General features: G+C 42.4%; 2 protein-coding genes across 2 annotated transcripts; both read left to right on the top strand.

Annotated features, from left to right (window-relative positions):
* The first annotated feature begins 1956 nt into the window (after positions 1-1956).
* On the top strand, positions 1957-3410 carry neurl2 (neuralized E3 ubiquitin protein ligase 2). Its single transcript, XM_028810621.2, has 2 exons — positions 1957-2685; positions 2890-3410. The coding sequence occupies exons 1-2, from the start codon at positions 1986-1988 to the stop codon at positions 3003-3005; spliced, it is 816 nt and encodes a 271-aa protein (XP_028666454.1). The 5' UTR covers positions 1957-1985; the 3' UTR covers positions 3006-3410.
* Positions 3411-16255: 12845 nt separating this feature from the next.
* Positions 16256-21408, top strand: LOC114658597 (ankyrin repeat domain-containing protein 60-like). The gene is made up of 4 exons (XM_028810620.2): positions 16256-16511; positions 17005-17135; positions 20535-20700; positions 20934-21408. Exons 1-4 carry the CDS (start codon positions 16289-16291, stop codon positions 21362-21364), a joined length of 951 nt encoding a protein of 316 aa, XP_028666453.1. The 5' UTR covers positions 16256-16288; the 3' UTR covers positions 21365-21408.
* The last annotated feature ends 120 nt before the right edge of the window (positions 21409-21528 follow it).

The following is a 21528-nucleotide window of genomic DNA, read 5'->3' as shown; positions in this document are numbered from 1 at the left end:
TATTGAATCATTTTCACTTTTCAAATCTAAACTTAAAACTCATTTGTTTAAGACTGCTTTTTCTCTTTGATTACAATTGCTCTGTCTGATTTTAATTTTTGTATTTTAGTTTTGTTTATAATCTGTGTTTTATCTATTGTTCAGTGTCCTTGAGTGTTTAGAAAGGCGCCTACAAATAAATAAAATGTATTATTATTAAATGTATTATTATTGTTTTATAAAAGCCCAGCTGTCAAGAAGTTGACAGAGGGCACCCCAAGTTTTCACAGGGCAGAGTTAAGTTCCACAAAAGATTTGCCAAAATGAGAATGAGGGAAGGAGAGGGTTTGCTCTGGGATGGTTTTCGCACTTCTGTTTCTCTCGGTAACCTGCATTCAAACCTCGACCTTGTCGCCTCTTCCCACCCTGCATTTGTTGTCTTTTGGTACTTCAACTTACAATGTAATGAATCACCCAAGTTCAAAAAATGGACAGGTAGAGAAGTACCAGAGGTGTTAAGAAGTAAACTTTTGTATTGTGGGGCTGTTCACTAATTTTTTATTGACAGATGCAAATGAATAAAATGTGTGCTCTTTATGTATGTTTTTGTTTGTACTTTCTGTCAGTTTCAAACCTCCTATATGCCACTGATGTGCTGATAGGTTGACTGGTGTTTCCAAATTGGCCCAGTTTGAGTGTAGGTGTGTGCATGAGTGGGTCCTAAGATGGATTGTCGTTCTTTCCAGGGTTTGGCCTAATGTCGCTAGGACAGGTTCTGGCACCATGCGACCTTGAGTTGTATTAACTGTGTTTGAGAACGTTATGCATTTCATGTTTATTCATGTAAAACCACAGTTGGTGGACAGCATTGTGGACTCGGCATGCTTGGACCCAGGTCTGCTTTGCTTCCCACAGTGTCTTTCCATTGTTCAACTAGATTTTACTTTGTCTGATGGCTCTAAATAAGCCCCATTGGGGGTTTGTACTTTGAACTTGTCACTACAAGAATGGGCTCCAGCTCCAGACAAACTTGACCCAGGAAAAAGCAAATTATTAAAATGACAGGCAGATCTACCTATCTAATGCAATATGAACCTAGCCAGGCAGTATTTGGCACAAGGAAGGTAAACAGGGTGGCTGGCAGTCTGTTATACACACCCTCACAAGGGCGGTGAAGAGTCATCAGTTAGCCTAACATGCACGTCTGTGAGGGAGAAAAAAAACTGCACTACGTAAAGAAAAGCTCACAGAAACAGAGAGGGCATGGAGACTCCACAGAGACAACAAACAAGCAGTGATTTGAACTCCAGGCTCTGGAGGCACCTGCCCTACTGCTCTGCCCTCTAGTGGAAGCTATTTCATCTTTGTTGAGCTGTAATATATATTTTTTTCACTGTAACTGTTATGTAGCAGAAATGTGTTTTAAAATGGGATAATCCCTTCTGATTTCCAGAGGTTTTGCCAGCCATTTATTTTCATCACCCACTTATTGAATTCAAGGTTGCAGAGGTAGGAGCCTACCCTGATTACCCTGAGCAAAAGGCAGAAACAAACCCTGGAATGGAGTAGCAGTCCACTGCAGAGTCCACTTACTGTATGTACTCATTCATTCACCCAATCTACAGTAAAGTCACCAATGAGCCTAATGCAGACATATTTGTGATGTTTGAGAAAAGCCTACACAGACAGGCAGACACAAGGGTTATGCACCCCCCCCCCCCCCCCCCCCCCCCCCCCCACCTTTCATATAAACACCTGTCATTATTTTGTCAAGATCAGCATTTTTTGAAAAGGGCAACTCATTTCAGCCAAACATACAAAGTGCTGCCCAATCTCTTTCATCACTGAGGGTCTGTATAGCCACAGAGGAAAACATTGGTGGGGGGTGGGCTGGGCGTCTCATCAAAAGTGACAGGCAGGCAACAGCTAGTCAGCTGGGGTCCCAGTCAAAAATAGCAACAGGCACAGGCCAGAGAACGAGAGAGAGAATTGGCAGGGCCTGCGTGATGGCTGCAGTTTGTGGTCAGTTTATGGAGTTTCACCAAATTCACGGAGCCAATGTGAAGATTGACAAGATGGGCACACGTGCCACACGAATCCAGAGCTTCGCCGATGGAATCTGCTTTAGCAAGTGCCCCTTGGCTCCTGGGGAAATCTTTCTGGTGGAGATTGAAGATAAAGAGCTAGGCTGGTGTGGTCATTTACGAATGGGACTAACTAGTCATGATCCCAGAGCTTTGGAGGCAGTTCCGGAGTACTCTCTCCCAGATTTAGTAAGCATGGGACAGAGCTGGATCTTTGCCATCACCAGAAATCATAACAGGGTGCTTTCAGAAGATGATGGTGAAGATTTGAGTCCTGTAGCTAGCCGCAATTCTAAAAGCTTCTTCACAGATGCCTACCTTCATGTGGAGAATATACGAATTCCTCGAGACAAGCTGGTGGGGCGCAGTCGGCCTGGAAGATTTAGCCACATCCTGGATGACCTCTACAAAAGCAATACATTACCACCAACTGCCCGCAGGAGTAGGATTGGGGTGATGTATGTTCCCAAAGGGCAGGAGACTGCGGACATGCACATTATAATCAATGGGGAAGACATGGGGGCAAGCGCCAAGGGAATTCCTACCAAGGAGCCACTTTATGCTGTAGTGGATGTGTTTGCAGCAACCAAAAGTGTGCACATCATTCAGGTGGAGTATGGCTGTGAGTATCCTTTCTGCCATGTGTTGAGGGTTGTTTGTGTCCAGCTAATGCCTCATCTGTCCCTCTCTTTGTAAAATTACCCAGGATCTTATAAGGTGTTGATTTCACCCAGCTCATACAATAAAATTAAACAGAACTTTTGTTCATTCAAACAATGTTACCCTGTCCTGTATAATATAACAGTCTCTTATTCTTTCATTTCAGTTCCCTCACTGCAGACCCTCTGTCGACAGACCATCCAAAAACATATTGTGCACCGCATGGCAATCGACTGGTTGGATCTGCCTGAATTGCTGAAGCATTTGTGCAAATACGAGTGACTGAAGGTACCTAGCACATGGCATGCCTATAAAAGCCTGAGTGATATGCACTGGCCACCAGGGAGAGATTCTGTTTGAGCTAACAGTGGTGCACAATCTGGATGGGTTATTGACTAGAAATGAGTACCAAGTGACATTCCACCCTCTTTCTCATTCATATCTGCATTGTGCCATTCTTTCTTCAGTTCTTTCACCTCGATTGTGAAGTTGTCCCTACTTCTAAAATGTGGGATTGTCCTAGTGTTTGCTGATGGTTTTTATTTTGGAAACAAAGCTGACAAGAGTCTTTTTCTTTTGAAAGATAACATGGATGTGTTATGAAGAGGACACACTTGACCTAACATGACTGGCTGTTTTTATGGCTTAACTTTTCCTAGGCATTAATAAATATCAGTCTGTATAAAATGATGAAGTCACTGCCTCTGTAGATCCCCCCTCAAGCTGACCAGACAACACTGCTGGCTTTCAAAACATTGTTATCCTAAAATAGCTTTTGCTTTATATAACACCTTTGTAGTCACAATTTCACAAAGTGGTGTACAATTTTATAACTACATTTACATTTTCCTTTATTTAATTAGGAGACACTTAAAGACTTGTAAAAGAGGTCAACCTAATCGAGCAGACATTAGTCTGGGGGACTGTTTGGGTGCAAGTGTTACAGGGCAAGGGTACAAAATTGATCACCGTAAGTGAAGAGCTCAGAACAAAATACAATTTAGTTACAACTCCTAGGTTTCAAAATACTAATAGTTAATGTCAGTTAGACAGAAGATCACCAACCAAGAGAGTCTCCAAACATTAAAACACATTGAGGGAGTCAGAAGTCTAAACAGGGGTGGGCAGCTTGCTCCACCAGCTAGGAGATACACATGAAAAGAGTCTGGATATAGATTTAACCCCATTCAGAGGTGGCATCACCAGACACCATTCATGAGCAGATTTGAGTTGTTGAGAAGGAGCATATGACCTCACAAGTCCCTCCTTGTATATATAAAAGTGCTGATCCATTGACTAATCTATAGGCAAGCATCAAGGATTCAAACTTAATACATGGCTCTACATGGACCCAATGTAGTGATCTGAAGAATGAAGTGATGTGTGCCCACCTTGGCTGGTTGAACACCAGATGTGCTGATGCATACTGAATAATCTACAGTGGTATGCTGACACATCCTGTTACTCCTGCCAACAGAGAGTTGCAGTAGCCCAGACATGACAAGACCAAAGTCTGGACCAGGGGTTGTGCTGCCCGCTTCTTCAGTTATGGTCTAATCTTGAAGATATTGTATAGAGTGAGACTGCAAGATCAAGAGACTATAGCAACATGATCCCTGAAGGATAGCTGGTCATTGATCCTCACACCAAGGTTGTGTTCAGACTTGGTGGGTGTTGGCGATAATGACCCAAGCTGAACAGAGATGGGGTGCTGGATAGACAGATGATGGTACTCCTTCACCTACAGTAGGTTGCAATATCAGTGAGACATGCAGAGATTCTAGCTCATATCATGTGGTTCTTTGTGTGGAACTACAGGTATAGTTGTGTATCATCAGCACAACACTGATAAGAAAAATGACAGGACAATTAAATTGGGTCACCCAGACTTTTAGGAGATGACAGTACATTTTTAATAAACTGGGCCAATTTATTCCACACTTCTTATCACATTTCTTGATTTTCAGTTTTAGATTCGCTAAACTTTGAGTTAATCTGGGTCAGTAAGTATTTTAATATAGCTACAGTATGTAAATTAGCCATCATTAGTTTTATTTTCTATTGGAAAACCCAGCCACAGGGGATGCACAAACCAGTGTGTTTCTTCGTCCCAAGCCCAGATAAATGGGGAGGGTTACGTCAGGAAGGGCATCCGGTGTAAAATTTTGCCAAATCAATATGTGGATAACAATAAAATTTCCATACCGGATTGGTCAAGCCCTGGATTAACAACAACTGCCATCAGTACTGTTAGCCAACAGGGTGCTGGCAGAAATTGGGCTACTGTTGGCCAAAGAAGAAGAAGAAGAAGAAGAAGGGGGGGGAGACGTGTCCGGAGGCAGGAGGAGAGGAGGAAAGTAAAGAGAGTGGAACTGAGGGTAGGAAATTTGAATGTTGGCAGTATGACTGGTAAGGGGAGAGAGTTAGCAGATATGATCAAGAGAAGGAAGGTTGTTATATTGTGTGTGCAAGAAACTAAATGTAAGGGGCGTAAGGCCAAGTGGATTGGAGGTGGATTCAAATTGTTCTATCATGGTGTGGATGGGAGGAGAAATAGGGTAGGAGTTATTCTGAAGGAACAGTATGTCAAGAGTGTTTTGGAGGTGAAAAGAGTATCAGGCAGAGTAATGATTATGAAGCTGGAAATTGGAGGTGTGATGATGAATGTTGTTAGTGCATATGCACCGCACGTTGGGTGTGCAATGAGTGAGAAAGAAGATTTTTGGAGTGAGTTGGATGAAGTGATGAACAGTGTACCCAAGGGACAGAAAGTGATGATTGGAGCGGACTTCAAAGGGCATATTGGTGATGGGAACAGTGGAGACGAGGAGGTGATGGGTAGGTATGGTGTCAAGGAGAGGAATGAAGAAGGTCAGAGGATAGTGAATTTTGCTAAAAGGATGGACATGGCTGTGGTGAATACATATTTTAAGAAGAGGGAGGAACATAGAGTTACATACAAGAGTGGAGGAAGATACACACAGGTAGATTACATCCTATGCAGAAGAGTTGATCTGAAGGAAATTGAAGACTGCAAAGTGGTGGCAGGGGAAAGTGTAGTTAAGCAGCATAGGATGTAGGTCTGTAGGATGACGTTGGAGATAAAGAAGAGGAAGAGAGTGAGGGCAGAGCCAAGAATCAAACGGTGGAAGTTGAAAAAGGAAGACTGCAAGGTTGAGGTTATGGAGGAGGTGAGACAGGCACTGGGTGGCAGTGAAGAGTTACCAGACAGCTGGGAAACTACAGCAGATGTAGTATGGGTGACAGCAAGAAGGGTGCTTGGCGTGACATCTGGAAAGAGGAAAGAGGAAAAGGAAACCTGGTGGTGGAATGAGGAAATACATGAGAGTATACAGAGGAAGATGATGGCAAAGAAGAAGTGGGATAGTCAGAGAGATGCAGAAAGTAGACAAGAGTACAAGGAGATAAGGCGCAAGGTGAAGAGAGAGGTGGCGAAGGCTAAAGAAAAGGCGTATGATGAGTTGTATGAGAGGATGGACACTAAGAAGGGAGAAAAGGACCTGTACCGATTGGCTAGATAGAGGGACCGAGCTGGGAAATATGTGCAGCAGGTGATAAAGGATAAAGATGGAAACATACTCACAAGCGAGGAGGGTGTGTTGAGCAGATGGAAAGAGTACTTTGAGAGGCTGATGAATGAAGAGAACGAGAGAGAGAAGAGGTTGGATGATGTGGAGATAGTGAATCAGGAAGTGCGATGGATTAGCAAGGAGGAAGTAAGGGCAGCTATAAAGAGGATGAAAATGGAACGGCCCTTGGTCCAGATGACATACCTGTGGAAGCATGGAGGTGTTTAGGAGAGATGGCAGTGGAGTTTTTAACCAGATTGTTTAATGGAATCTTGGAAAGTGAGAGGATGCCTGAAGAGTGCAGAAGAAGTGTACTGGTGCCGATATTTAAGAATAAGGGGTATGTGCAGGACTGCAGTAACTACAGGGGAATAAAATTGATGAGTCACAGCATGAAGTTATGGGAAAGAGTAGTGGAAGCTAGATTAAGAAGGGAGGTGATTAGTGTGCAGCAGTATGGCTTCATGCCAAGAAAGAACACCACAGATGCAATGTTTGCTCTGAGGATGTTGATGGAGAAGTTTAGAGAAGGCCAGAAGGAGTTGCATTGCATTTTTGTAGACCTGGAGAAAGCATATGACAGGGTGTATCGAGAGGAGTTGTGGTATTGTATGAGGAAGTCAGGAGTGGCAGAGAAGTACGTAAGAGTTGTACATGATATGTACGAGGGAAGTGTGACAGTGGTGAGGTCTGTGGTAGGAGTGACGGATGCATTCAAGGTGCAGGTGGGATTACATCAGGGATCGGCTCTGAGCCCTTTCTTATTTGCAGTGGTGATGGACAGGTTGACAGATGAGATTAGACAGGAGTCCCCGTGGACTATGATGTTTGCTGATGACATTGTGATCTGTAGCGATAGTAGGGAACAGGTTGAGGAGACCCTGGAGAGGTGGAGATATGATCTTGAGAGGAGAGGAATGAAGGTCAGTAGGAACAAGACAGAATACATGTGTGTAAATGAGAGGGAGGTCAGTGGAATGGTGAGGATGCAGGGAGTAGAGTTAGCAAAGGTGAATGAGTTTAAATACTTGGGATCAACAGTACAGAGTAATGGGGATTGTGGAAGAGAGGTGAAAAAGAGAGTGCAGGCAGGGTGGAATGGGTGGAGAAGAGTGTCAGGAGTAATTTGTGACAGACGGGTATCAGCAAGAATGAAAGGGAAGGTCTACAGGATGGTAGTGAGACCAGCTATGTTATATGGATTGGAGACGGTGGCACTGACCAGAAAGCAGGAGACAGAGCTGGAGGCAGCAGAGTTAAAGATGCTAAGATTTGTATTGGGTGTGACAAGGATGGACAGGATTAAAAATGAATACATTAGAGGGTCAGCTCAAGTTGGACGATTGGGAGACAAAGTCAGAGAGGCGAGATTGCGTTGGTTTGGACATGTGCAGAGGAGAGATGCTGGGTATATTGGGAGAAGGATGCTAAGGATAGAGCTGCCAGGGAAGAGGAAAAGAGGAAGGCCTAAGCGAATGTTTATGGATGTGGTGAGAGAGGACATGCAGGTGATGGGTGTAACAGAACAAGATGCAGAGGACAGAAAGATATGGAAGAAGATGATCTGCTGTGGCAACCCCTAACGGGATCAGCCAAAAGAAGAAGAAGAAGTTATTTTTTAGTGGAAATGCCAAACATGCATCAATTAACTTGATTCTTGTGCATCACAGCAGTTTCTATTCTGGATTTTGAGGGTTATGAGTTACAGCTGTGTCTACTTTGTAGAAAGCCAGTGAAGCAATTTCATGTCTGCTGTTTTTTCTGTTATTAAGCTGAAGTATTTCAAGCTCAAATGTCCAAGTGGTTAGCATTGCTCTTTCCCAGGTCTAAATTCCGGATTCACTCTGTGTGTGGTGTTTGTACATTCTCCTCATGTCTACCTTAGTTTTTCTCTCATGGCACTAGTGTGTTGAATATGGGCTAGACGTGCAAGTATGAATTTCTCCACACCCTGTACAGGTGACAATACTACTACATCCCAAAGATGCATGTTTAGTTAACTGGCCGGTCTAAATTAGCTGAATGTGAGAGCCTTGGGGATGTGTGGGTAATTGTGGGGGTCCCAAAAATCAGTTGACACCTTATGCAGGGCTTGTCCCTGCCTTGCCCACAGTGCTGCCTACTACTTCAAACAGGTTGAGTGTCAGATGGTAGATATGTGAATTCTAACTGGAGGTACTTAATAATAATTATAATAATAATAAGTTCATTTATCTAGCGCTTTCATACATTCAAAGACACTTTACAATTCAATAAAAACATTAACAAGACAATAGAAATTACATACAAGAAAATGAATAATACTCATTGAAGAGATGTGTTTTTAACAGGATTTTGAAATGAATAATAGATTTTTCCTTGTGAAGGCTTACTTCTCATCACTCAACCCAAGGTTGGTTCCTGTCTTATGTTGAATGCTCCAAGGATAGGCTCTCAAACGTCTCCGCTGATAGCAGATGGATGTTTCTGTCATTTGTGCAAACTGTCTCCATGGGCTTGCTGTATTGCACACAGGGTATGTGTCTGCTTTTTGGATTATTTTTGGCCCATTTACTGTCGGTTCAGGCCTTGTGTCTTGCATTGCTAACATAAGCTGTAATTTCCATAGCTCAGGAGAGGAAAGAACTGCTACAGAAAATGCATAAAGGGATGGCTGTGACTCTAGAACCTACCAAAAAATACAGATTTTGAAATAGCAATATCTGTCAGCAATATTGCAGATAGTATAAGATGAATACTCCATCCAAAAATGATATTTTTATATGTTACTTACCCCATGTGATTTGTAATGATAGCCAGAAAAAAAAATCTCATGTTTTTATTGATAACGAAGATAAAAAAAAATGTATGATATAATGGAAGCCAATAGTGGCCAGTGCTGTATATCAGCAAGCAATATGACAAATGTCCATAAAAATACAGTTTTCTGTTCACAACATGGAAAGCACACACATTTTTTGCTAAATATTGTTAAAGCAACACTTCAGGAAAAACCAGCACACATCATAAACAGGAAACACAGTTATATGATGCTGAGCTTTTGAATTGAAAGTCCACCTCTCCCCCTCATTCATTGGCTAAGAGTCCTGTCTTCATTACGTGACTGGGGTTTCTGTTTATGATATGTGCTATTTTTTTCCCTAAGTATCTAGTTATTTTTTAACCAAAAAAGGCAGGGTGTAGTGCAAGTTGTGAGTAACTGCTTAACTGAAAAGTGAATCATGTGACGTGAGCAACGTGAGATTTTTCATCTCCTTTGCCATTGGACAGTTTAAACTGTCACAGTTTAAAACTGGACAGTTTAACATCTGTGGCAGAGCGACGGGCGCTCAGCAGGCTCCTATCAATCATGGAGAATCCACTGCATCCACTAAATAGTATCATCTCCAGACAGAGGAGCAGCTTCAGCGACAGACTGCTGTCACTGTCCTGCTCCACTGACAGACTGAGGAGATCGTTCCTCCCCCAAACTATGCGACTCTTCAATTCCACCCGGGGGGTAAACGTTAACATTTAACATTATACAAAGTTATTGTCTGTTTTTTGCCTGCATTATTGTCAATCTTTAATTTAATATTGTTTATTGTATCAGTATGCTGCTGCTGGAGAATGTGAATTTCCCCTTGGGATTAATAAAGTATCTATCTATCTATCTATCTATCTATCTATCTATCTATCTATCTATCTATCTATCTATCTATCTATCTATCTATCTATCCATTGTACAGCAGTGTTCACCATTGGTCTCTATTACTGTATATCACACTTTTTTATCTTCATTCTCCACAAAAGCATGAAATTAAAAATTTTGCTTTGCCATCACCACAAAACACATAAGGTAAGTAACATATAAAATAATAACATTTTTTGGATGGATTATTCCTTTATCTTGTGGTGGGTTGGCACCCAGCCCGGGATTGGTTCCTGCCTTGTGCCCTGTGTTGGCTGGGATTGGCTCCAGCAGACCCCCGTGACCCTGTGTTCGGATTCAGCGAGTTGGAAAATAGATGGATGGATGGATTATTCCTTTAATAAAATGAAACGTAGGTCATGTTTATTGAATGACCACCACCACATTTGGGTTGCAATTATTTAACTTTTTGAGTTACACTAAGCTTAAAGATTATGATTCAGTAAGTACAAAAACAACTCAGTCAATGAAAAACAGTCAATACAAACACTCCTGAAGAATAATGTTAGGAATTACAAAAATTACAATCAATACCGGGCGGCAGGGTGTCGCAGTGGTAGCGGTGCTGCCTCGCAGTTAGGAGACCCTTCCCGGGTCCTCCCTGCGTGGGTTTCCTCTGGGTACTCTGGTTTCCTCCCACAGTCCAAAGACATGCAGGTTAGGTGCATTGGCACCCTAGTGTGTGCTTGGAGTGTGTGTGTGTGTGCGCGGTGGGCTGGCACCCTGCCCGGGGTTTGTTTCCTGCCTTGTGCCCTGTGTTGGCTGGGACTGGCTTCAGCAGACCCCCGTGATCTTGTAGTTAGGATATAGCGGGTTGAATAATGGATGGATGGATGGACAATCAATACCCCACCCCTAAAGTTCAGAAAGCCAAATGACCAAAAGGCCCCTTATGAAACAGTTCCTCACACACTTCAAAAATCAAAAGAAGAACAGAACTGAGGCAGAGGCTCAGCAGACAATTTTAGATTTAATGAATTCATGCCAAGTCCTGAAAACAGCGTTGCAGAGTTCCTCATGGGAAAAATTGCATTTTCTTTTAGCTAATAATAATAATAAAAAAAAATCACTTTCCCATTAAGTTATAGTGGATTTGGATTTTTCCATTTGATCAAAATAAGTCTGCATGTGAGCAAAATAATATCAGAGACCACAAAAGATGTATTGTAGTATAATTTTACCCATTCTCTTATTATTACAAATAATGCTATTAGGAGATTAGGGGAGACTGTAAAACCAAAACTATATGGCGAATAAGTGAGTATTCACTACAAAAACAGGGAGTGTGTGCCGCCGACATCGTTTACAATTAGGATTCCGTTCCTGATAGATTTAACTTTGAGAGATGTGTGCGATGTCCAATTTGAAGATGAACAGGCTATATGCACAAGGTAGTGCTGACGTACTTATGGGGAAATCTCGGCCAGCTCAGTCGCTTCTTTTGTCCATAATGCAGACGTGCTTTTTGTTTAGTGGCGAGAATATCCGGGAAAAAAGTTTAAGTTTTAGAGTACAAACAGATCTTCAGCTGAACATTGTTGTGAACCTTTACGTCGAGTTTCCAGTAAGTACAACAAGGTACGTTGTTTTTCCAACGTAGAAACAATTTAAATGGATCATCGCTATTCGAAAAGGGAGCTTTACAGTTAGTCCGCATACCCGTGTTTGTAGCTGGCATTTTAAAAAAAGAGGATTTTCGTGAGCCATGGGTCTGAGACAAGGTGGCGACTGATGAAGAAGGGTGCAGTTCTTTAAAACGTTTGACTTTTTCACGGCTGATATATTATGTGAGAAGTCACACCCCGCCTAATCCACGTTTTATTCTTACTGTATTCTAACTAGCCCAGTTTGTTAGAAAACCTGCATATCTGTCAAACCTGATTGCAACTTAATCAGCGTCTTGCTCATTCTCCTGCACAGTGCGACTTTCACCAACGCTCTTTCTCTGTCAATGTTTTTACTCAAGGTTGTCACTTTTTTTGGGATCCCTCGGGTACCACACACTAATTCTCAGGGCGACTTTTTGTTCCGGACCTCATATTTGACAAACAAGTTAACTCTGTCTTCAAAGCAGCTTTTCCATTTTACAATAATCTCTAAAATGTAAACCAATACGATCATTTTCCAATTAAGAGAAAGTAATCCACGCATTTATATCTTCTCATTTAGATTATTATAATGCTTTGTGTATGGCATTAGCCGATGATCGTTGGTACGTCTTCAGTTAGTATAGATTCCTGCGACGAGATTATTATTCATATCACTCCATGTTTAGCTTCCCTTCATTGCTACCCAGTTTGGTTAAGGGTTCATTTTAAAGTACTACTTTTTATTTTTAAACTTTTAAATGATTTGGCCCCAATTCCACCACCAGGTTTATTATAACATCACCAAGTCAGGTATGTGCTTCGATCCCGATTAGAATTTAAAGGGGGTCGTGCCTTCGCAGTAGCTGCCCCAATGAGCAGCCAATGTTTGAGCTGCTCCTTCTACTACTATTTTAAAATGTTGACCTAAAACACACCTTTTAATTCGCTTTCTAGTGTGTTTATTTGTTTTTGTTTAAACGTGCCTATATGCAGTATGCTTATGATGGTATCATTTCGTAACTTTGTTGTCCTTCTATCTCTTATTATGTACAGTACTTTCATTAACACTGTATTGTTCTTAAATGTGAGTAAATAAAACTGAGGGGCTCTGCCCCCTGCTCGCTTCGGTCACCAACCCCGGGTAGCCACTTCGCAGATCTGCCGCTTGCGGATGGGGAAGTGGACGTACAATTTAACATTGTTATTTTCACGGGAATTGTTACATATGCATAATAGAACTAGCTATTTTACATTACAGCGAGTAATTAACTATAGTAAAAATGTAATTAATTTAAAGAAAATTATGTCTCATTTGGCGCAGTGGTAGCGCTGCTGCCTCGCAGTTAGGAGACCTGGGTTCGCTTCCTGGGTCCTCCCTGCGTGGAGTTTGCATGTTCTCCCCGTGTCTGCGTGGGTTTCCTCCCACAGTCCAAAGACATGCAGGCCCTGGTGTGTACTTGGTGTGTGTGTGTGTGTCCTGTGGTGGGTTGGCGCCCTGCCCAGGATTGGTTCCTGCCTTGCGCCCTGTGTTGGTTGGGATTGGCTACAGATACACCCCCGTGAGCCTGTGTTTGGATTCAGCGGGTTGGAAAATGGATGGATGTTTCATGTTGCGTTAGAGGTATTCGTTGCGTTATACATTTTCGTTGTGTTTGGCTTTGAAAGTAACACACAATTAACACTTTTTAAACTAACACTTTTACTGTAAAACTTTTACTATAAAAATTAACTTTTTGTCAATATCGCATTGAAGTTTGATTCCATGTTTGGACTTACATCGTGACAACGCACCGTATAACTGCCCGTGAATGAATATCATTTTTCTCTCTAATAAATAAACTGACTTTTTCGAATGTTTGTCCCTGTGATTTGTTAATTGTTATAGCAAAAGCTATTTTAATGGGAAATTATAAACGTTTTAATACGAATGGTATATCAAGATCTCCTTTGGTGTCTAATGTTTTCTGCGGACGATGTACTACATTACCTTTCTTGTCGCCTGTTAGAGAAAAGCCAAGCAAAATGACACCTTTTATTGGCTAACTAGAAAGATTACAATATGTAAGCTTTCGAGGCAACTCAGGCCCCTTCTTCAGGCAAGATGTCGCCTGTTAAAATTTTACATGTCAGAATTGTTCGACCAATTTTGAATACAACTAATCTTGTCCTATTGCATAGCCCATTACTCACACATAAATTACGCAATAACACTTACGATACATCCTTCTTTCAACAGTAATTCAGCAATTCATGGAAGACCAGACAGTGTTAACGATTGTAGATATTCTACAGGATATTTTAAGTTGACGTTTTCATCTTCCGCACCATCACCACCAACTGTTTCAGCGTAGTTTATTGATATGCATTTAAACAATGTGTAGTGTAACCGATCGGCAATTTTCACATTAACTCGTTTGACTTCATCGTTTCCTGGTGTTAGGATTGCCCGTGTGCTCATTTTTTCTGTTGATAACCATTTGGGATGAAATTCTTCAATAATATTTGGACATAATAAGTCTTCTTTTATTGGGAACCTAAAGTGAGGAAAACGTAAAAATATATAAGAGCTGAGAGAGCAGGAACTGTGTCTGACAAAAGCATTCACACGAATGAGAGGTGAGAGGAATGTGGGCGTGGGGCGTTAACTGTAAATGGTTGAGAGGAGGGCGGGACTTGAAAACATCTCTTGGCAATAGTCTTGTCTCACGATTATCTTTTATAATAGAGAGATTTGTTTGGTTTCTTCACGTACCAGTAGCGGCACGAGTATGCAGGTGGAGGACCACTGATTTATATTTTAAGGCCTTTCAAATGTTGCATCGAAAAAGCTGGATTGTAAAAACCAAAACCGCGTTATCACGACAAAACGGTTCAGCCGGAGGAAAAAAATGACATCCAGGTGTTTCTCTTGAGCTATGGAGTGTTGTCGGCTCAGTAGCTGTAAAAATGTGTTTATGTAGTGTCCTCCATAATGTTCCGGCGTGGTGCTGTTGTGCTATGTCGTATTATTAAGTATATTTGCTTTGTAAGTCGACTTGGATAAAGGTATCTATCAAATAATAATAATAATAATAATAATAGCTCAATTTATCTTGCAAAAAGCAACTTCGTGCATGCTAGCATTTTAGCATTGAACGCAGCAGCAGTTACTGTCCTGTACGTGAGTGGCAGTGACCCGGAAAACGGAACATTACAGTACACTAAATGCTCTAACCTCCTGTCATTGAATGGCAAACTGTACAACGAGCATTAAATAATTAAAAAGTTAGGTTTACTACCACACTTTAAGATGGGGTCAATTTCTAAAGCAAACCGTGTTTTAAGGGTTCTCTATCGTCTATCTGAGAATGAAGCTTGCCCTAAAAACCTCACGTGTTCTCGAATTGCTCGACTTTATAGACCCATGTAGGCCGTGGCGTAGCTAGGGGTGGGCGGAGCCCCGGGCGGCACATTTTTGGGAGCGGCATTATTGGCCAAAAGTTTCAGTACAATTCGTGTGTAAGCAGCAGGTTTCGGAAAAACATCATGAATGAGAAATGTAAAATGATCTGATTTTTAACCACAAATGCTTCAAAAAAATTGTTCAGACTGTCCTTCTGTGACGGCATCAGATGCAGCAGTTGAAATGTATGAGGCAATAACAAAAATAAACAAACATTACACCGATAATAATTTCTAGGAAGATTAACAACTAATTTACAATTTATAATTTCGTTACCAATCCGAATGCGTTCTTGCCCCGCGCAGAAAACATCCCCACTTATCACTTGTACACTACTCTGCAGGGCCGGATTTATATGAAAAGAGGCCCTAGGCTATTCCACTTATGAGGCCCTTTCACCTTCCATTTTTAAGTTTGTAAATTACATGAGAGATAATAAAATACGTAATACGCATTGATCTTAACCAATACATTTTTATGTTTGTTTATTAGTCATATGCGTAGAATTTCTCCTTATTTTCGGTTCAGTGTTTTAGTGTTCACTGTTTTTAGAATAGTGTAATTTTAATTTTGCTAACAATTTGAATGTAGGCCCCTCTTGATCTTGAGGCCCTAGGCTGAAGCCTAGTTAGCCTATTGGAAAATCCGGCCCTGCTACTCTGGTTCTGTTTTTCGCAGCGTAGGCCTAATTATATTAAACTAATAATCAGAACACTGCTTATCAGTGCATCTATACTATATTCTTGTCTAATGTGGCTTATAAATATATGTGAAAAAGTATTGCTGTTTCTTTATATATGAATAAATCTATGCCTCTATACGTCATTTCAATATTCTATTTAAATAGGTTAACATATTCAGAAATTGAAGCAGCGCCCCGTCCCGAGCGGCACGAACTCGAGCTACGCCACTGCATGTAGGTGAACTTGCACCGTTCCGTGTCTTTATCCTCTGATCTTATTCCACAATGTATGATCACGCCACTAAACAAAGTTTCTTTTGTTTCGTTTTGAAGTCCTTCATCACTGGAATTCAGAGTAGAATCAGACACCACAAAAGTGAGGCTCTTAACCCCCTTTCCCCGAGTCTGATTAATTTGATAAATGTGCGCTCCGACTCAGTTCTAACGCGAATGCTCAGAGACGACAATCCATTCAGCGCACAGCAGTTTCGTGGAGAGTGGTAGCGCGGGACGAACTTCGTTTCTATGGAAACTCCAAACAAAATAGTCGACATCGCTGCAGCTCCCGGCAATGGCCTTTTCGACTGAAAGAAGAACCCAAAAGAAAAGTCCGAAAGTAGAACGCAGACCAGGTTTTCCGCAGTCCAGTCTTAGGGTCCACCTAGAGGAGACCGGCGAAGATTTCATCGTTCGGAAATGCCGCGGAGACACGACCGTCAAAGAGCTCAAAGAGAGCCTGGAGCTGCTGGCCGGAGTGCCCATGAACTTACAGAGGTTGTGCTACCTGGACCGAGGTGACCGGGGCTGTGGAGCGGAACACAGAGGGCAGAGCAGGGATTTTGAGCGGACACATTAGAGAGAACTACGACTCCGGACTGTAGACACATTAGAGAGAACTACGACTCCGGACTGTAGATAGAAAAGAAAGCATGGATCTGTGAAAGATACAGGAAAGAGAGGCTCTATAGCACGCAGACAGAAGTTGGGGGTCCAAAGGACATAGGATTTCAATTAACTACAATGAGGCTGTTGGTGATGGCAGGGCTGTTTTTCTCACATGGTACACCAAAATGTTACTCTAACGCGATCACATGTTGTACACCGCCTGTAATAGACACAGGAGCATGGGGCTTTTACTTTGAAGGGAGATTAGGACAAGAGAACAGACGGCATGTGGATGTGGGGCACTGAAATGATCCAAAGACAGCAGTGTGCTTACTGAATGTATGACAATGACAAGGCTTGATGTTCACACTTGAGTTTTTTCTCTCTTAATTCACCCTGCAGGAGATTTGCTCTCAGATTCAACTCTCCGCTTCTATGACATTGTGCCAGGTGGGACAGTGACGTTGAAGGTGTGGCACTATGATGGCTACCAGAAGCTAGTGAAAGCTGCAGCAGAGGGAGATGTCCATCTGGTAGGTATTTAAGAGCTGCAACTGTAGGGGTTGCCTGTTTCCAAATGTTTGGAGGTTATAACCATAGTGATTTACCCATGCAGGTAGCCATAATCCTCCAAAATCCCATGGAGTGGTTCACAATCATCCCATGAGGTGTTATGAGAACACTGGTGCTATGAACTGAAAGCTCAGTTGTAGCATTTTTACACTTTACTTAACTGACTTGCATTATTGCAATAATTTGGATGCTGTACCATAGACAGGGTGGCCTTCTAGCAATAAATGTAGTGTTGTCCCATCTCCGTGCTCAGACACTCTCTAACTAATAGTGGTTCTTTACTTGAGTTGTGTGGCTCCATGTTGATGTTTGCTTTAGATAGATAGATAGATAGATAGATAAAGTTTATTAATCGCAAGGGGAAATTCACATACTCCAGCAGCACCTTACTGATACAAAAAAAACAATATTAAAGATTGATAATAATGCAGGTAAAAAACAGACAATATCTTTGTGTAATGTTAATGTCCCCCCCCCCCCCCCCCCCCCCCGGGGTGGAATTGAAGAGTCACATAGTTTGGGGGAGGAACGATCTCCTCAGTCTGTCAGTGGAGCAGGACGGTGACAGCAGTCTGTCGCTGAAGCTGCTCCTCTGTCTGGAGATGACACTGTTTAGTGGATTCTCCATAATTGATAGGAGCCTGCTGAGGGCTCGTCGCTCTGCCAGGGATGTCAAACTGTCCAGCTCCATGCCAACAATAGAGCCTGTGTTCCTCACCAGTTTTTCCAGGCGTGAGGCATCTTTCTTCTTAATGCTGCCTCCCCAGCATACCAACGCGTAGAAGAGGGCGCTTGCCACAACCGTCTGATAGAACATCTGCAGCATCTTATTGCAGATGTTGAAGGACGCCAGCCTTCTAAGGAAGTAGAACTGGCTCTGTCCTTTCTTACACAGAGCATCAGTATTGGCAGTCCAGTGTAATTTATCATCCAGCTGCACTCCCAGGTATTTATAGGTCTGCACCATCTGCACACAGTCACCTCTGGTGATCACGGAGTCCATGAGGGGTCTGGGCCTCCTAAAATCCACCACCAGCTCCTTGGTTTTGCTGGTGTTCAGGTGTAGGTGGTTTGAGTCGCACCATTTAACAAACTCATTGATTAGGACCATTTCATTATGGGAAGGGTTATTTGCATTTCAAGTTGGTCCTCTTTATGCTTTGAAAAAAATCCTAATGTGTAGGAAAAAAAAATGAAATCATTCATGTATGGTATACCTAGAAGGACACTAATAGATTAAGAAAACCTGGACTTGGCCTGTGTTACTGTACTGTGTATGCAGCAAAAGTAATTTTGAAACCAAGAACCTACTGGGATTTTACAAATCTATTCATGGTTATTTACAGTATGGAGTCTGTTACAGATATAAATAAAGATTCTTTCTGAAACCTTCACGTGGACGGGTCTTTTGGAAACTAAAAATGGTTCTCCTATGGCATCTCTGTGCCACCATTTTAATGGTGCCCGATTTCAGGTCCTTGTTGGGATGCTTCCTGTGTGTAATGTGTTTGGTTTTTATTTTAATTATAAGGAAGATCCCTCTACTCAAATAAATGTTGACTGACACCTCAACCATGGCTGGTGTTTGCATTGTACCCAATAGTACAGTGGCTGATTTCTGCTGCCCGAATGTTGTACTGGTTAACTTGGGTATGTCTAGATAGAGGACTGTCTTCTTTAGTGTTTTTGGTGCCTTTTTCCAGAAAATTTGACCATTCATACATTTTTAAGGTCTCTTACTTGAGTGAAATTAGAGGGGAGCTTGTCCTGACTACATCAGGTGCAATGCAGGATTGGGGTACCAGTTGGCTCACCCACACTCGTATAAACACTTTTGTTTGGGGGATGGAGAGACCAACACAGTGGAAAGGTCATGCAAACTTTGCCCAGACAGAGACTATCCTGGGAATGGAATCCAAGTTTCTGAAGCTGAAAGGCTAACCGCTGCATGACCTTCTTGAATCTGTAAATTTAAAAAAATCTGCCAAATAAAGATATGTAAACAGGAGATAGTCACTGGGTCAGTAGGCAGGGGACTTATGGAGGTCTTAACTGAATTTGCTTTTTCTAAATTTCCAAATGTCTCGCCATACCATGTGCACCTCAGATGAGTTCACCCACCTGAAGCTAAGTATGTTTGGGCCTCGTCACTACTTGGATTGGAGACTATCTAGGACAGGGGTGAAAACTGTGGGCCTGGAGGGCCGGAGTGGCTTTAGGTTTTCATTCTAACCCTTTTCCTAATCAGCAAGCAGTTTTCACTGCTAATGAACTCCTTTTCCCTTTATTTTAATAGCCCTGTTTTTAAGGATTCAGTCCACTCAATTGATTCTTTTCTTCATTACATGACAGCCAAGAAGAAATGAGACGTGAAAGGAGCCAACAGACGACCAGCTAAACTGGGGTTTCAAACTCCAACCAATTTCACTCCAATCACTTTCTTAATAAATAACCGAGTTAATTAAACTCGTTATTTAATTCCATGGCTTGTTGCTGCTCTCATTCTGCCACAGCAGACATTTCCAAGACTATTGATTTTCTTTTTTTTCTAAGAGCACCGTCAAAATGTTTTAGTGACCTGAGAAATCAACCTTACCGAGACCATCACCTTTCTTTACTTTCAGATATTGTGTGATGGGCAAAGGTGAGCAGGTCATGTGGTGGCTTGTTTTGTGTCTCATTATTATTTGGCTGCTAATCAAGAACAAAGAAACAACAAAAGGGGCCTGAATCAAGTTAAATAAAATTAATACAAAAGAAGTTCATTAGTAGCAAAAGCTGGTCAGTAATGAAGAAGATGGTTAGAATGAAAACCTGCAGCCGCTGAGGCCCTTCAGGACTGGAGTTCGACACCCATGATCTAGGAGAAGATTGGGTTGCTGCTAAAGAGGTGTTGGTGGGGTCAGCAGGGGGCATTTACCCTCTGGTCTATGTATGGAACCTAAAGCCTCAGTGTAGTGACCGGGACACTGTGCTGTATAATGGCAGCATCCTTTGGATGAGACATAAAGCCAAGGTTCTGACTCTCTGTGGTCATAAAAGATCCCTGGGCATCCTTTGTAAAGGCCAGGGTGTATCCTAATGTCCAGGCTAAATTGCCTTCCATAGCCTAGTCATTCTGTCCCAAACCATCCCGTCTCTAATTGTCTCTCTCTCATCACTTCACTACCTAACAGCTTATGATGGTGTGTGTAGTGGCACAAAAATGGCTGTTGTCACATCATCCAAGTGGGTGCTATACAATAGTGGTGGCTCCCCACTTACTATGATAAGTATTTTGAGTATTGAGAAAAGAGCAATTTAAATGTAAAGATTTATTCTTCTTATTATTGTATTTTGCTTTGTTTCCACACCACCAGCTATCTGCTCTAGGAGTGACTCCAGACACATCCTATGCTACCCCCAATTCCTCCCGGATGAGTGGACCACAGCGGACTTCATGGATTGCTGAAAGGGCGGCAGTTGCTCTGTATGTGGCTGCCCACCGTGGACACCAAGATGCAGTCAAATTCCTTCTGCAGAGTGGTATGCCTGGCTCGTCGTTGAATATATGAAAATAAAACCCAAGTTCTTTGTCATGCACCTATTGTACAATGAGATCCGTACTTGCTGGTCTCCAGCACCTTAGTGACAATAGTAGAACACCAACAACAGACCACGAATCCTAAAATGCTGTTACAATATGTGCACGGCGTGTTATATCTACCAAAGTTTCTTTTCCCACCCCAAATTGGCTGACTGCTTTTTTGTACCTTCAGGTGCCAGTGTGAAATATACAACACCTCTGGGGCGAACTGCACTGCATGCAGCCGCAGCTATGGGCCATGGCCAGTGTATCGAGCTACTGCTGGAACATGGAGCACCAATCCACGCAAGAGACAAGGAAGGACTCACCGCTCTGGAGCTAGCCAATCAGAAGGGCCAGAAGAAGAGTTCTCGCCAGCTGTACTTGTTCCAGTGGAAGCAGCGAGCAGCGGGTGTCCGGGTCAAAACCCACTTGGACGTGGATGAGCTCTTTGCACACCAGAGGTTTGACTCTAAGCTGAAGACTTGGCACACCAGTCCTCTGGCCAGGATCTATATGGCCAACCTCCAGAAGCCTGGTGAGTTCCAAGGCACAAGTCTAAGTGCACCTTCTAACGTGCCAAAGATTCCTAACAAAGCAGAGAGACTTGGGGTCAAATGCTGAAATGTCAAGCGTCCTATGAACAGAACAGATTGTTTTCAGTTGTGCGGAAAGAACTGAACTAAGTTGATCCAGTAGTAACAATTCCACACCGTGAAATGAATTGTGGAGGCGTGCTGACAACTACAACTCAGAAGCCACCCCCCTCTTTCTCTTCTGCACGTAGG

This window comes from Erpetoichthys calabaricus, chromosome 10, assembly GCF_900747795.2.
Source record: "Erpetoichthys calabaricus chromosome 10, fErpCal1.3, whole genome shotgun sequence".
NCBI classification, from domain to species: domain Eukaryota; kingdom Metazoa; phylum Chordata; class Cladistia; order Polypteriformes; family Polypteridae; genus Erpetoichthys; species Erpetoichthys calabaricus.
This window is presented reverse-complemented; position numbering and strand designations above follow the sequence as displayed.

Excerpts from the sequence above, each read along its gene's own strand:
- neurl2 (XM_028810621.2), top strand. The coding sequence starts at position 1,986 with ATGGCTGCAGTTTGTGGTCAGTTTATGGAGTTTCACCAAATTCACGGA. Across the intron at positions 2,686-2,889 it reads CATTCAGGTGGAGTATGGCT|TTCCCTCACTGCAGACCCTC; the intron begins GTGAGTATCCTT and ends CTTTCATTTCAG.
- LOC114658597 (XM_028810620.2), top strand. The coding sequence starts at position 16,289 with ATGGCCTTTTCGACTGAAAGAAGAACCCAAAAGAAAAGTCCGAAAGTA. Across the intron at positions 16,512-17,004 it reads GTTGTGCTACCTGGACCGAG|GAGATTTGCTCTCAGATTCA; the intron begins GTGACCGGGGCT and ends TTCACCCTGCAG. Across the intron at positions 17,136-20,534 it reads CAGAGGGAGATGTCCATCTG|CTATCTGCTCTAGGAGTGAC; the intron begins GTAGGTATTTAA and ends CCACACCACCAG.